At 47.0% G+C, this 14,306-nt stretch overlaps 1 protein-coding gene across 6 annotated transcripts in view; it reads left to right on the top strand.

Moving 5' to 3' along the window:
• LOC133341421 (coiled-coil domain-containing protein 170-like) overlaps positions 1 to 14,306 on the top strand; it is an 85,639-nt gene that overhangs the window by 60,711 nt on the left and 10,622 nt on the right. For all 6 annotated transcript variants that reach the window (XM_061550039.1, XM_061550035.1, XM_061550036.1 and 3 more), the window contains 2 exons: positions 11,757 to 11,930; positions 13,317 to 13,559. In XM_061550039.1, coding sequence (XP_061406023.1) covers positions 11,757 to 11,930; positions 13,317 to 13,559 — 417 coding nt within the window. The remainder of the gene's footprint in view (positions 1 to 11,756; positions 11,931 to 13,316; positions 13,560 to 14,306) is intronic.

The raw sequence follows: 14,306 nt of genomic DNA, 5'->3' as shown, positions 1-14,306 counted from the left end.
AGCCCTCGGAGGCGATCCCTATAAAAGGTGGAACCCAAAGAGCTCGAGGCAGTTGGACACGAAGCTGACCAGTGAAGATCCAAGACTCGGAGATTAGGCCCTGGGACTCCCCGGTCTCGCCGTCCTTATAAGGGCCGAGCCGGGTAAGCCAGTGGCGCGGCCCAAGAGCTTCCAGACCGCTGCCCTTATCAGGGCAAGGCTGGTTAGCTGGTGCCGAGATCTGTGCTTGCCAGGGCCAGATCAGTCAGCCTCCCGTAGCCCAGTAGAGGAGGACTGGGGGACAGGACAGAGGGCTTAGTACTAGGGTGGGTTTCCCATAGTACGGGTGAAGGGGCCGATACCCCTTCAACTATTGTATCTGTCCCGGAGTTAATAAACAGTGTGTCTCAACTTCCTCATCGTCTCCTCATCAACTTACTACACATGCTGTCCGAAAATTTAAAGTCTCACATAGACATCCATTTGTCCGGCGCCCCGCATGAAACACATTGAAAAACATAGAAAATAGTTGACCGATTAAAGCCAGTTTTTATTAAATGCTGATGCTTTTCTTACTACCAGCCAGCACATCGTATGAAAAAAATATTTTATTTATGTATTTTTATATAAATTTTGTATATGTATATTTCTTGAATATTGATGGGGGCGGCGCCCCTGCGCCCTCTATTGACGAGCCGCCACTGGTCTAGGTAGTTTTTCAGTAATAATGCCCATTTCATCGTTCTGGACGACGCCTGTGATAGGGTTATGGGTATAAAAGTCATGGTAACTACAACTAAACTGCTACTCCGCAAAGGTTCACCATAGAATATGTCCCACACACGTGGAGGATTACAAAAATCATTACTAGACTTTGCCACCTCAGGTGGTACCAATAAGTGATTTTTTTTTTGGTCTGGGCCCATGGACTAGTAGTAGCACTAAATATACTAATAGGGGTTTTTCCCCTTTTTTCTGGCCTTTTGGCGTCATCTGGTCGAACACCATATGAGACTAGGCTCTAAAGAAAGCTGTCTCTGGTGTGGACCAATCAGTTTCAAAGACAATGCATAAATTATCAGAGTATTGTTTTTTGTTTGCATTTGACTGCAAGTATTGTGGTTAATGTAAGCATGATTCCTTGCAAAAGGTGTCAGTTTTGTTGCCAGAAAAAAGGGGAAAACCCCTATTAGTATATTTTTGTACTGGCAAAGGAGGTCCCATGATGTAGTAGTAGCACTGCCTGCACCATCGACGGCTGCAGGGGCGGTTTCTTCATTAGGGCGATTGGGCGACGCACCACCAATGTCATTCAACCACAGAGTCACGCTAGCCGTCACTGTGCCTTTGGATATAGTCCAATCAGCGTCATGTCACGTTCTGTGGAGTACCGCCTCTTTTTGGGCGATTTCACTCCGGCTGAGAATCGCCCCGAGTGGCCCCATAGACTTACATTCAAAGATGTTTTTTTTCGAACGGCGGGCGCTGCAATGCATTCTCTATGGCTTCCGGGAGGGCTCGCCCTAACGTGCTTACGTCATCATACGTAAGCACGTTTCATCCAACAATATAATTTGTCGCCACCTAGTGGAATCTTAAATAAAAGAAACTTGAGTGGATTGTCTTAATAGTGAGTATAGAAACAAACAAGATGTATTGTAAGAGTCACTTTATTTTTCATTAATATTAAAGAAGTGAAGTTGCCTTTACATGCTTAAGCTGTTAATTTATCCATTGCATGGGTGGACCTTATCCTTATCAATCATCCAGACATTTGCCCCCCCTGAGAGATTTTGCAGGAGCCGCCACTGGACGGCTGCACTGAACTCTTTCTGACCACCCCGTGTGCACTCCCAACCCGCTGCTGCCCCGCATTTGTGTGCCCATCTATTGGTTTAAAACGTCCTTGGGATGCAGTCGTATTTAGTCAAAAGTATCTGAAGTGGTTTCGCGCTCAAATGAGCATTGAGGCGGCACACGTCTGAGCCAGTGGTGGAAATTCCTCATTCTCACGGCAGGGGCGAGTTTTTTTAATAGCACAACCACTTTTGAATTCTACACAAAGTTATCTTATCGACCACGGAGCGAGCCATGGAGGGCTGAGCCTACTCCAACTAGGAATGTAACTTGTGACCTTCCGATTGTGAGCTCTACCACTGAGTCACGTGACCGGATGTGGCTAAATCATATCAACAGTTGCCGGTTAGGAAACCCAGATGGTTGATATAGGGTTTGGCCAAATTATATTCAATATATAATAAAAACAGATTAATCAAACTTCAACACAGGATGTGCACAGCTAAACAACTCAAAATTAAACAAAGTAAACCCAAACATCCTATATTTAAAAAAGCAGAACAGAGGCAACCATACAACACGTAAATTGTTGTTCTCCTTGAATTTTGTTTGTTACTTTATTGAGATTTGTTTGCATGGTCTTGCTTTTTTTATTTGAGATGTAATTACATTTCTTGACACTTTAATTTGCTTGTAAACATCTATTTCCACAGAGAGAAAGATATGTTTTTTATATTGGGACTTAAAATGCCAGGCGTTGTTTTCCAAGCTGGATCGGTATTGCACGAAGAGCTGAATTTGGAGATCGTTTGCAGATAACCCTCCGTTTAACACGTAATCTGGTGTCGCCTGATGAAGCTCTATATAATTACTAGCACAACGTCGTACTCAGATTGTAAATGTTGTGGCTTGGCTCTCCAACACACCGGTGTGCTGTACTAGTGACGAATTGGCCACGTTCTGTTTACATGACAACCCTTACTAGTTGGCTGTGTCGGGTGGTGGCGAGTTTTAACGACACATTTATATATTTACGCGATCTAACCCAAAAAACATCTATTATGGAGATGACACTCCGTTGGCCATGCACTGCAGATCTTACACATGCTCACACCCATGCAGCCTCTGCTAACAATACCGCGTTCACCATTGCCACCATCAGCCATGGTCAATCCACTGCTGGATGAAGGGCTCCCGAAGCCGTTGGCATCCCTCGCGATTCTGCGATTTAACAATCCACCCAGCACTTGCACACGCGTCGATGTCATTTCTCCACGTCGTCAGTGGACGTCCCCCTTGAAGTGGGAGTACCCCGCACACAACTCCGAACGCACGCGACTGTTGCACCCGTTTGCACTGCTCGAGTGAACAGAGGCTTCTGCGTGTGTGTATGTTGAACTTCTTTCGCACCGTACGCAGCCAACCGTGCTAATCGGAAGGACAACGAACCAAACGCAAAAGGCAATTTTGAACAAAGGAGTTTTCAGTCGAGATTTAAAAGTGCACAGGTCCAGTGGCGTCCTAATTGTCGAAAGGAAGAGCGTTCCAGATGGCCGCAGAAGCACATACTGAACGCGCGCTTGGCAGTGATTCAATAAACCTGCCCCGTTGCTTCAACTGCCGCGCCAGGAGATCGCATCGAAGCGGCGAACTCTGGATTGTGCCAGCAACCAAAATTGGCTACCTTGAATTTAGCCAAAATCGTGTGTTTTGTTTGTGACAGCGTGCACGCTGGCAGTTGGGCACACAAGCACGAACAACACAGATCTCGACACAATCTCTCATCATTTTAGGATGCGGTGTGAAATTTCGTGCCAACAACAACAACAACCCAGTGCTTCATGGGCGGGGCTGGTTGGCGGGCGGGAGTATCAAGTCAACCACAAACGATTGCTGTGCATACGCAGAGCACGGTGTGTGTGTGGGGGCGGTGATGCGTGTGCCACGTGTGGTATTTGTTGTGACTGTGAGAGCCGTGTTGCGTAACTTTGTCGCTAGCTGTCAAGGCCGCCCGTCCCTTGAGAGTTTGGTAAGGAAGCCTCCTGTCATGCATTATATATTTACTCTTAATTCTTGTCGGCCGCGAGTTGCACAGGACAGTCGTGGAACAATGGAAAGGCGTGTATTTATAGCAGCCGCGTCATCATGTACAAAGTACACACGTGGTATATTTTAAAAAAATATTCACATGAAATTCTTGGTTTCCGAGGTTTCATGTTGACTGTTATGCTGTCGTGGTGGAATAGTCAGCACACTAGATTTGCAATTTAGTGGTCGCCGGTTCGATCCATTTTAATTTCCTGGAACGGCAGTTCAATGAATGATCAAGTTTCTGAAATCCACCCAGAAGTTATAAATGGGTGCACCACGGTTTGCCCATCATTGGCCGGTTGCGTGTGGTGGGGCAAAGTGTCGGATACTGCCACCGCTTCCAAAACAGGCCAGTTTGGAAGAGTAGGCCAATGAACCCTCTTCTTAGGGTTCTCCGGTGTAGAGACACTTTCGCCAGCAAGGCTGCACTTTTGCCTTTTATGAAAATGCTAGTTCGGCCAAAGCTCATGACATGGGCAGAAGATGAACATGTCGTTGGGAGTTACACCGCATCTTATGGTACCTTTTATGAAAGTGAATGCCAATAGCCATGAAAATGTAAATATACGCCAGCGGTCTGAGTACAGTGCAGCTTAACAGATGCCTGATTATTGTTACAATCATCATCGCTATCATCATCTTCAGAAGCCACAAATTGTAAACGAATTTCTTTAGAACTGCTTTTTGGATTTATTTAGTTTTCCTTCCCTCCGCACCTCCGATTAGCAAGGTTGGCTACGTATGGTGTGAAAGAAGTTCATCACACATACAAGTGGCTTTAACAATACGCCCCCTCGTTTGCAATGTCTAGGATATGCGCGTGGACACTTATCTGCCCTTCTTGTCAATCCACCTGCTGGATGAGGGCCTCCCCAGATGCCATGCATGTCGTGGTGGGGCTATGTTGACTATACGTCACGGTTGATGAAGGTTAGGGGAGTGTAGACATTGAAAGCGTAGTACAGTACAACACTCGATTTTTGTTTTGCTGTACGCTGCTCCATGCCGACAATGTCGACCCCCAGTAGTAGTTCATGAAAAAACGTCCACGATAGAGCAAGAGACGTCAAGTGTGATGTCAGGATTTTTACGTGTTGGTCATTTATTTCCCCAAGGGGCTTGGGCCAAACTTTTAATTAATTCACACCCAAAATGTGTGTGTGTTTTTTAACAACACGGGATCAGGTGAACTTGGGTTCACAGGGCAGAGTACACGATGTGCTGCCATGATGGCGTAACAATATTTTTTTTTGCATGACATTTTGGCACCATTTCGAAGTTCTCACAGGCCACTCCTGGGTGCCTGTGGTATGGCTTCGGTTGTTCGCGCAGCCGCTAGGGCTTAATAAAGCCACTCTCTGCACGGGGGGGGGGGTAGGGAGGGAAGATAAAACATACATCGCACCCTGCCGCTACAGCCAGCTCCTGGCAGCGCAAAATGTAGTTACGCTGTTCGCAGACTTTAGCTTTAACCGCATTGCTGTGCCCACTACACGGCCTATTCCAAAAGTCCATTGGTGGTGCTGGAGCTGTGTGCTGCATTGGAGACTCAAAGCAGAAATTAATAAAAAAAAATGTTTTGGTGGGGGATGGGGGTGGGGGGCACCCATCCCTATAAACGTGACCTTGAAGTGGGGATGAAATGAGGAGCATGTGAAATCTCGGGTTTGGGGGCATGACACGTCAACGTTATCAACTTTAAATGAAGGTTGAACACTGAGCAGAATGAGTAAAGATGCGATTGGCTTGTGTCCATCGTGCACTCTGCTCCAGCTCATACCCTCCTGTATATGTGAGTGTACGAGTGAAAGGCTGCAATGTCCATTGCGTGTAATCAGCGATTCTAAACGTGTTTTGGCTACTGGTAATTTAGTTTTAACCGAGTAAACCCCCCTTGCCTGACCCAACATGGTTGTCTGGGTCGATAAATGCATAAATAATAAACATCAATATTTTAGCCAATTGTCCATTTTGCGAGGTACCCGAACTCGCTCGTAACTGCAAGAGAATAAAAAATAAAATTCAACGGAGGCTCTGCACGCGTGACGTAATTTGTTCCGGCTCTCTGGTTGCTCTTGGAAACCACGTTGTTAACCATCAATGAGTTCAGAAAGGTCTTTCATATCGTTCTCGGTTACCGTATGCATTTAAATGTTATTGCAGTTATTTTATATTGGGAGATTCATGCGTGATTATTCACCAATGACTCTAATAGATTTGAAGCTTTCGTGACTGCAAGGATTCATATTCTTAGGTTTTTTCGGTAAAGTCACATAGGTAAAAAATTTAAATTAATAAAAGTAAAATAAAAATAACATAAAAATCACGACGTTTCGGAGGCAACACAAGCTTCCGTCTTCAGATGGAACCGCCACACAATTTTAATTTTTAAACTACGTGACTTTACCAAAAAAACCTAAGAAAAATTACTCTCATGTATGGTATAATTTCACACATTTATAAACCACCTTATGTACTCCCTGGGGCATTGCCACATAACCCCAGGGGTCCACGTATCCATGTTTGAGAATCACTGGCTTACATTGCACCTATTTTTGTACCAACATTTTTTATCGCTTAACCGCAAGTAGTTATCTGCCCGGGTCCTTCCCCTCCCCACCGATAATATTCAGCTGGGGGAGGGCCCTTTCAAATGTCCAGAGATGAGAGGAAAGATACAGGCAGGAGATATCGATGTACCTTGTTAAAGAAATGTAGACATGTCGTAATATCGTGAGGTGAGGAAGGTACGATTTAGTCAAGATAGTGATAAGAGACAGGGCAATTGTATTTTGATGATCATTAACTTTTTTGTTATAATGTTTATGAGGATTTCAATTTGAACGGATGTTTAACGCACCTCACGCCTGGCACAGCAACCTAGAGCGGCCAGTTGAGAGACGTGGCTCTCAAAGAAATACAGATTCAGATTAGCGAGAGGAAAGAGATAAACAAGGCAGAGCGATGAAAGAGCAGTGAACGCGAGATACAGATGTCTTGAGATGAGAGAGACGAACGAGACAGAGGTACGGATCGGTGATCACGCGTACAGACGTTGTGTTGTCGGGACCTCGTGATGTCACGTGGCCCACCAGCACACGCCAATTCTACTTTGTATCCCACCAGAAAATATAGTTTCAGGAGAACCCTGTTGTACATCATGTGATGCCAATTTTTTTCTTTCACGTTGGCCATTTATACCGGCACAACACAACACCCCTGGACAAAGGGGCACACATAGCGACGTATAATGTGGTCCTGTAAATTCATATTAATCTTGACAAGTGTTGGCCACTGCAATACAATCGGAGAATATGTTTATGTGTCGGTGTGGGTGAAGAATGCACAGCGGTGGTTGCGGTGGTTAGCGCACCGAGTTACGAACCCACTTCAAGCTGAGGTTGATTCCCAGCCACGGCTAACGTCAGTGGCGAGTGATGTCAGGACTGGTCCTGGGCCTCCCCTAAGTTGACTTAGCCTAAAATGTGTAATTGGTGTGATGTGTAAACAACAGAGCTGGAGAGACGAAGGCAGCCAGGTGTGGAAGTTGTTTGGTCATGCTTCTTTTTGTTGTTGTGGCTTTAATGTAACAAAATGTGGGCGCCTTGCAGCGTGATGCAAGACTCGCTCAACCCGGCATCTCAGTTCACGAGCAACAGTCCCGACGCAACTGAAGCATATCAAATAAGGGGGGTGCGGTGAAAGATATGGAAAGGAGCCCGCTGCCCCAGCTTTGTTTGACTATACTTCACCACGGCGGTCAATGCGAGTTGGTGATGGGAGGAAGGGGAAAGGGCACGTCACTCGCCAACGATGTTAGCCGTGGCCGGGAATCAAACTCAGGTCGCTGGGTTTATGGCGCAGTGCGTGAACCGGCATGCCTCGTCTCCACCCCAGGCATTTCATAATAAATCGGTATTGCTGCCAAATCGCAGGCTGTTGGCACAGCTATAGACATCATGTACTAACTTTATGTGTACAATGGCATTTTTTATTATATATATCTTTTTTATTGTGCCGACTTTTTTTTACTTTCGGTGATGTCAATGCATATTTATATATGTGTGCACGCGTTTGAATCCATTTGCTTTTTATTATTTTTGCGTTAAGTGTAAATCGAGCCTATTTAAGGGGGCTCTGTTGTTTACAGCCAATAACACTTTTATAATGGGCGATTATAATTAAACTCTGGAAATATGGGAGCACAATAGACCACTTTTTTTAAGTGTTGTTAGATCATGGGACATTACTTGAAATGGTAAATAATTGTTATGTCATGGGAAATGTGTTGTTTCCCTCACATTTCTCCACACAAGTCTCAAACCAGCAAAGGAGAAAGCATACTTTTAGAAAACATTCTAAACGGTTCAACATATCTTTCGAACTGATTACACGTCTTTCAAACTTATTTTTGTCTTCAGTTCCTCCGGTTGGCTACGTACGATGCGAAAGATGTTCAACATACACACTCGTGCAGAGAGCATCCTTGATCTCCTCACTCACAGGAAATCAATCAATAGTGAATACATCATTACATTTTGACTAAAAATTTTCATGACTGCAGGAATTGAAATTCTCGTTTCTTTCGGTAAAGTCACGTAGATAGAAAATAAAATAACAGAAAATAAAATTAAAAAATAAAATAATACATTGAAAATAATAAAAGCAAAAAACCCAAGACGTTTCGATCGCAACAAAGGCGGTTTTCATCAGGCGGTTTTCATCAAGCGAATGAAGACCGCTTGTGTTGCGATCGAAACGTCGTGGGTTTTTTGCTTTTATTATTTTCAATTTATTTTATTTTATCATCAGTCATTTTTATTTCATTTTCTGTCTAAGTGACTTTACCGAAAGAACCAAGAATATGAATTCATCATCATCATCATCACCATGTGGGACAACGATAAACATCCCACCACCTGCAACCCCATTGGCCCCTTGAGGCTGTTGGTGAAAGTGCTGTTCGTGAGCACCGGTGGAGACCCTGATGGGACGGCGTGGCCAGAACCACGCACGGTCCACCATCATCTCTCACCACCAGTGTCACCGTGTGACCTACGGGTGACCTTCGAAATTATTCATATATTCGTCCCGGACGTTGCGCTTAAGAGGAAATCGCATTCAGGTCACCGGGTTCGTAGCGCAAGTTCGCCTAGCCACTCCACTACCACTACCCCCCCCCCACACACACACTCTCTCACACGCAATATGTCTACACATTATCTTAATTTGAATCGGAGCTGGCCACATCACGTGGAGCTATCGTTTAGCATGAATAATAATGAGGACGCTGTGCAGCAGTGTAACGACTAATTTTGTACTTGAGCAGAGGAGATTGGTACACATAGAGAGGACGTACGGTGTGGGCACACGAAACCCGTGGTTTGTCATCCGTCGGTGGAATGTCTGACCCTTGTGGTTTGGCAAGCAAAGACACGAGTCGTGTTAAATTTCCCAGGCTTGCCGACAGACCATTGTGGTTTGTTTTTATTGCTCCGACGCGTTCCCGTTGTCGAACCGCGTGCTGTCAGACGTGCCGGGGGGACGTCGTTAAAAAACAAAAACAACCTTTCGAGCAAACATCGGGGATACCGTGGGGGACAACTTCGTCGTCGTCGGCGTTGTTGTTGTTGTCGTTGTTGTTGTTGTTGTTGCCGTCCACCCAAACGCATCAAGAAGATCGCAAGGGCTTGTGGACGCCGTCCACGTTGTTGTGTCTTGCGTTCGCTACTTCTATTTAAAGCTTTCGTGACTGCAGGGATTCATCTTCCTGGTTCTTTCGGTAAAGTCACGTAGAAGGGAAATAATAAAATAATAAAAATAAAACATAATAAAATAATTCTCACGACGTTTCGGCCACAACGCAAACAGCCGTCCTCAGGTGAAGAACAGGTCTGTCAGAAATACGCTGTCTGTTGTGGCCGAAACGTCGTGAGAACTATTTTATTTTGTTTTATTTTTTTATTTTTTTATTTCCCTTCTACGTGACTTTACCGAAAGAACCATGAAGATTCGCTACTTCTGTTTTCCATATGCTCCCCCACGCACTGCTGGAACCTCTTAAAGTTTACACAAAACAATTTTAATACATGTATTGGGTTATTCATGTTGTTGTTTTGCACTGGAGGGATGCTTTTACCATTTTCTCGCTGGGGCATGTCACGACAGAAAACGAACTTTGTTCCGTCCGCTCCATTAAGCAATTCACAATGCACAAAGTGTCACGTGAAACATTTCCTGCACTTGCGTGGCAGATTCTCCGCAAAGGTTAAAATGTTTGAAGTGTCTTTGAGAGTCGAAGAGTTAACTTTTGCTCTACGCATTGCGTGCTGTTGCCCCCCCCTAAAAAAACCACTCCACCACCCACAAGCCCCCCCCCCCCCCACCACTATTCATTTGATTAATTACATCCCTGACCAACGAGAGACCGCGCTTGTTCAAGAGAGACAATGCCGCTTTCTTGAGTGCACATGTTTGTGCCTGTGCTATTCGTGTAATCGTTCATTTATATATTTAAAAAAATAGGACGGAACATTAGCCGAGCGGCTTTTGACGATTTAAAATAAACACGCGGGCGGGCAAGTTGTCACCACTTCGCTTATTTTATGCACGAGATAATAAATAAGCAATAACACTTTACATTTTTTTTACAGCGCTTTGTCGATCCATTGCTGCAGGCAGTGCGTGTTGCTCATGTATGTACGAATGTTGAACTTCTTTCGGACCGTACGTAGCCAACCGCGCTAATCGGAGGTGCGGGGGGTAAGGACAACAAACTGAACCCAAAAGCAGTTCTAAAGAAATAAGTTTTCAATCGAGATATGAAAGTGCATCGCTCCAAATATCGGAAGAAAGAGCGTTCCAGACGGCCCCAGAAGCGCACCTGAGAGCGCGCGATGCAGTGGCCGTCCTTGTTTGATGGCCAGCCAAACGCTGCTGCGAGGATGACCGGAGTTCACGTGATCATGTATGCTCCTTAACGAGATCAGCGTTATTTGACAATACTTCACCACTGCCGGTCAGTGTGGGTTGGTGAACGCTGGCGGAGGGGGGGAGGCAGCCAGAACCGGTTAAGACGTCACCACCGGTCACATTAGGAGCAGTCCATAAATGACGTCACGCACCTGGGGGGGAGGGAGTCAGACATTTGTGACAATGTGTGACGGGGGGGGGAGACTTTTTAATAAATGTTTTCTCCAACATCAGAGTGCAGCACCACATTAAATACGCACTACAATGACAATAGTTTAAAGCGATTTGAAGCATGTTTTTTGGGGGGGGGGGGGCAGAACTTTGTGACGTCATATTTGAGGGGGGTCTGACTTTTTGTGACGCCGTGTGACGAATGGGGGGGGGGGGGGGGGTCAAAAATCGTCCAAAATCGCGTGACGTCATTTATTGACGGCCCCTTAGGCGCGGCGAGGACTCAAGCTCAGGTCGCCAACTCTTCATAGCGCAGTGCCCAACATCTGCCACCCCTCTGTCTCTGTCACGCACCCATCCAAACGGTGCTTGCCCTAGCGGTCTACGCGGGAGAAATCTTCCTCTTTGCGCCTACTGGCGTGCGTGCACGCGCGTGCACGAACAACGGTCACAGCTTTCGGAAGGAGCGGCCGGGTTTGCGTCTCTTCGTATTCATCTGGGGACACTATTTGTGTACAGAATTCCTGGAGGATAGGACAAAAGAAAACCCCCACCACGGCTCTCGAAGCCTCTTCTCCGATGAGATGAAAAGCTTACGCGGAGGCGTACGTCCGTCAGGTTGCGCGCGTCTGGGTGCGCACGTGTCATGTTTCCCCCGCCCCCCTACTAGACATCTGTGAAACAAGAGCTTCATAGCTCATCGGATTCCCCCAGTCTAAATAAAGATTGTGATTGTGATTCATCAGTACATGCGCTTCCTGGAGGACCTGGGCCGGCGGCTCAAGGTGGAGGAGCTGGGAGTGGACGTGGGCTTGGACCTGCAGTTGGAGGCAATGCTGGCGCGGGCCGACCACCTCGCCAAGCTGGAGTGTGACTCCACAGCCGACGGAAAGACTCTGCTCTACAGCCTGCAGCGCAAGGTGTCTGTCTGCTTGACGCGCAGCGGCAGTCGGTTTCCGCGACCAATGTTATTCATGGTTAAGATGTTTTTTTTCTGGGTTAGATCGCGTAAATATGAACGTGTAATTAACCCACCATCGCCCGACACAGCGAATCAGTAAGGTTTGTCACGTCATCAAAACGTGCCGATTCGTTACTGGTTCAGCACTAATTGGCTGTGTCGGGTGGTGGTGGGTTCACGACACATTCACATTTACGCGATCTAACCGAGGAGAAAAAAAACGTTTGCGTGGCTGTGGTGCTGGTAGCCCATGGTGATGATCGTGACGGTGGTCGCGACGACGTGATGATCGTGACGGTGGTCGCGATGAGGTGATGATCGTCACGTGACGGTGGTCGTGACGACGTGATGATCGTGAGATGTTCACCTGGGCCATAGGAGGGCAGTGGAGGAAGGGGAGTGGGTGGGTGGGGGGCAAAATATTTGCCACAACTACTCACATTTTTTAGATGGAGAGCGTTTTTGAGATTTCTCATGAATGTGAAATTGTGAGAATGTGAAATTGTGGATAATTAGTTTACAATTGTGTCGTTGCATGTTTATGTTCAGGTGCGTGTAATATCACGTAATGAAAACCAAAACTATCGACTTTATTACAGTGTACACGATTTGTCCCCCTCTGATGATTTTCAGCTCAGTGCACCGCTGCTGATGACATCGTGATGATGATGATTGTGTAAGAATTCGTAAACAAAAACATCACTTGGAATTTTTTTATGACGATGGTGATTATAACGATAATAACGATATCCAACTGTTTCACCAAACAATAAGACGCAGATTTCCCCCCCCCCCCTCGCAAATACTCTGCCCATGTTTACATACCTCACCAGATACTGATTTAAGGCTACCTAGGGGAGACTCAGGAACATTTCAGATAATCACCACTGACTTTAGCCGTGGACGAGAATGGCACTCTGACGAATGGTGACTGCCTTCGTGTAGTACTCGCTTTAACAGACTGTTGGCGCAAGTGCTATTAGCGAGCACCAATGAAGGTTGGCACGGCACACGAGGAGGTGGGTGGCCAGCACCACGTCCGCCCGCCTTTGTCTCCCCAGTGCTGATGTTTACACACCACACTCATTAAAGAATGAGTCGACCTACGGGAGGCCCAGGGCCAGTGCGGATAATCTCCACTGTGTTGGTCGTAAGCAGGAATCGAATTAGGGTTTGGCTGGATTTGTAGCACGGCACGTGCACACTATCCACTGCGGCCGTCGCTCCCCACGCACCAGGTCTTGCCCTCTTCTCGCGCGGCCGATGTATATGCGGAGCAAACAACTGCACAAAATCGAATGCCAGGCAGGATCCGAGCGCATCGCCATGATGTCTCCCCGACCAGGTGAAGGCCCAGAAGGAGAAGCTCCAGAGCAAGGAGCTTCACCTGGAGATGCTGCGCAAAAAGGTGTCGCAGCTCGAGGAGGAGCGAGGCACGAGGACGGCGCTGGCCGTCGAGCGCGACGACGCCAACGCCGCGCTGCACAAACTGCACCGGCGCTCCGAGCGCCTGCAGCAGCAGCTGGACGCTGCGCGCACCGCCAACACGGAGCTCAAGGCCCAGCTGGCAGACGCGCACGGCCTCAAGGTGAGCAGTGGAGGGAGGGCTGGCGCAGTGCTAGCGACTGTAACCTCTGAGCGAGAGGTATCTGGGTTCGATTCCTGACTCGGGCGCCACCTTTTCACGTGGGGTTTGTATGTCCTCCCAACCTCCCCTTCATTTGTTCTGCAGAGTGTGACTGTGTGAGAGTGTGTGAATGGGAAGCCGTAGTAGTGTTTATGGGGAGCAGGAATCTACCCGAGTTCGATTCCCGCTCATGGCCAACACCAGTGACGATTATGTGAACCGGTCCTGGGCCTCCCCTCGGTCGATTCAGCCTCAAATGAGTACCTGGTGTGGTGTGTAAACATCGCCACTGGGGAGACAAAGGCGGTCAGGCGTGGTGCTGGCCACTCACCCCCTCGTGTACCGTGCCTGCCTTCATAGGTTACTTGCCCCAACAATCTGTAAATGCTACATGGGGGATCTTTGTTCTCCTTCTGTTCTGCATGGGTGACCTCCACGTTCTCACGTTTTACTCCCAAAGCTAAAAACTTGCAATGTTATGTAATTGGTGTTTGCCAAACATCCAAATGCAGGACCCTCCTGAAAAGCAAGAGTTTCCAGACTTTTTCCTGGGGGAATAAGTACAATATGGGGTGGGGGGGGTCAATAAATACATTTACAATATAGCAGGCCTGCCACCTCTCAGCTCACGGCCCACAAGTCAGATATGGCCCACAACTTCATGTCACACAGCCCATGGCCACATTAGTTCCACCACTTCGAAACAGC

This window comes from Lethenteron reissneri, chromosome 11, assembly GCF_015708825.2.
Source record: "Lethenteron reissneri isolate LAM-NWPU_2019-01 chromosome 11, ASM1570882v1, whole genome shotgun sequence".
Classification (NCBI taxonomy): domain Eukaryota; kingdom Metazoa; phylum Chordata; class Hyperoartia; order Petromyzontiformes; family Petromyzontidae; genus Lethenteron; species Lethenteron reissneri.
This window is presented reverse-complemented; position numbering and strand designations above follow the sequence as displayed.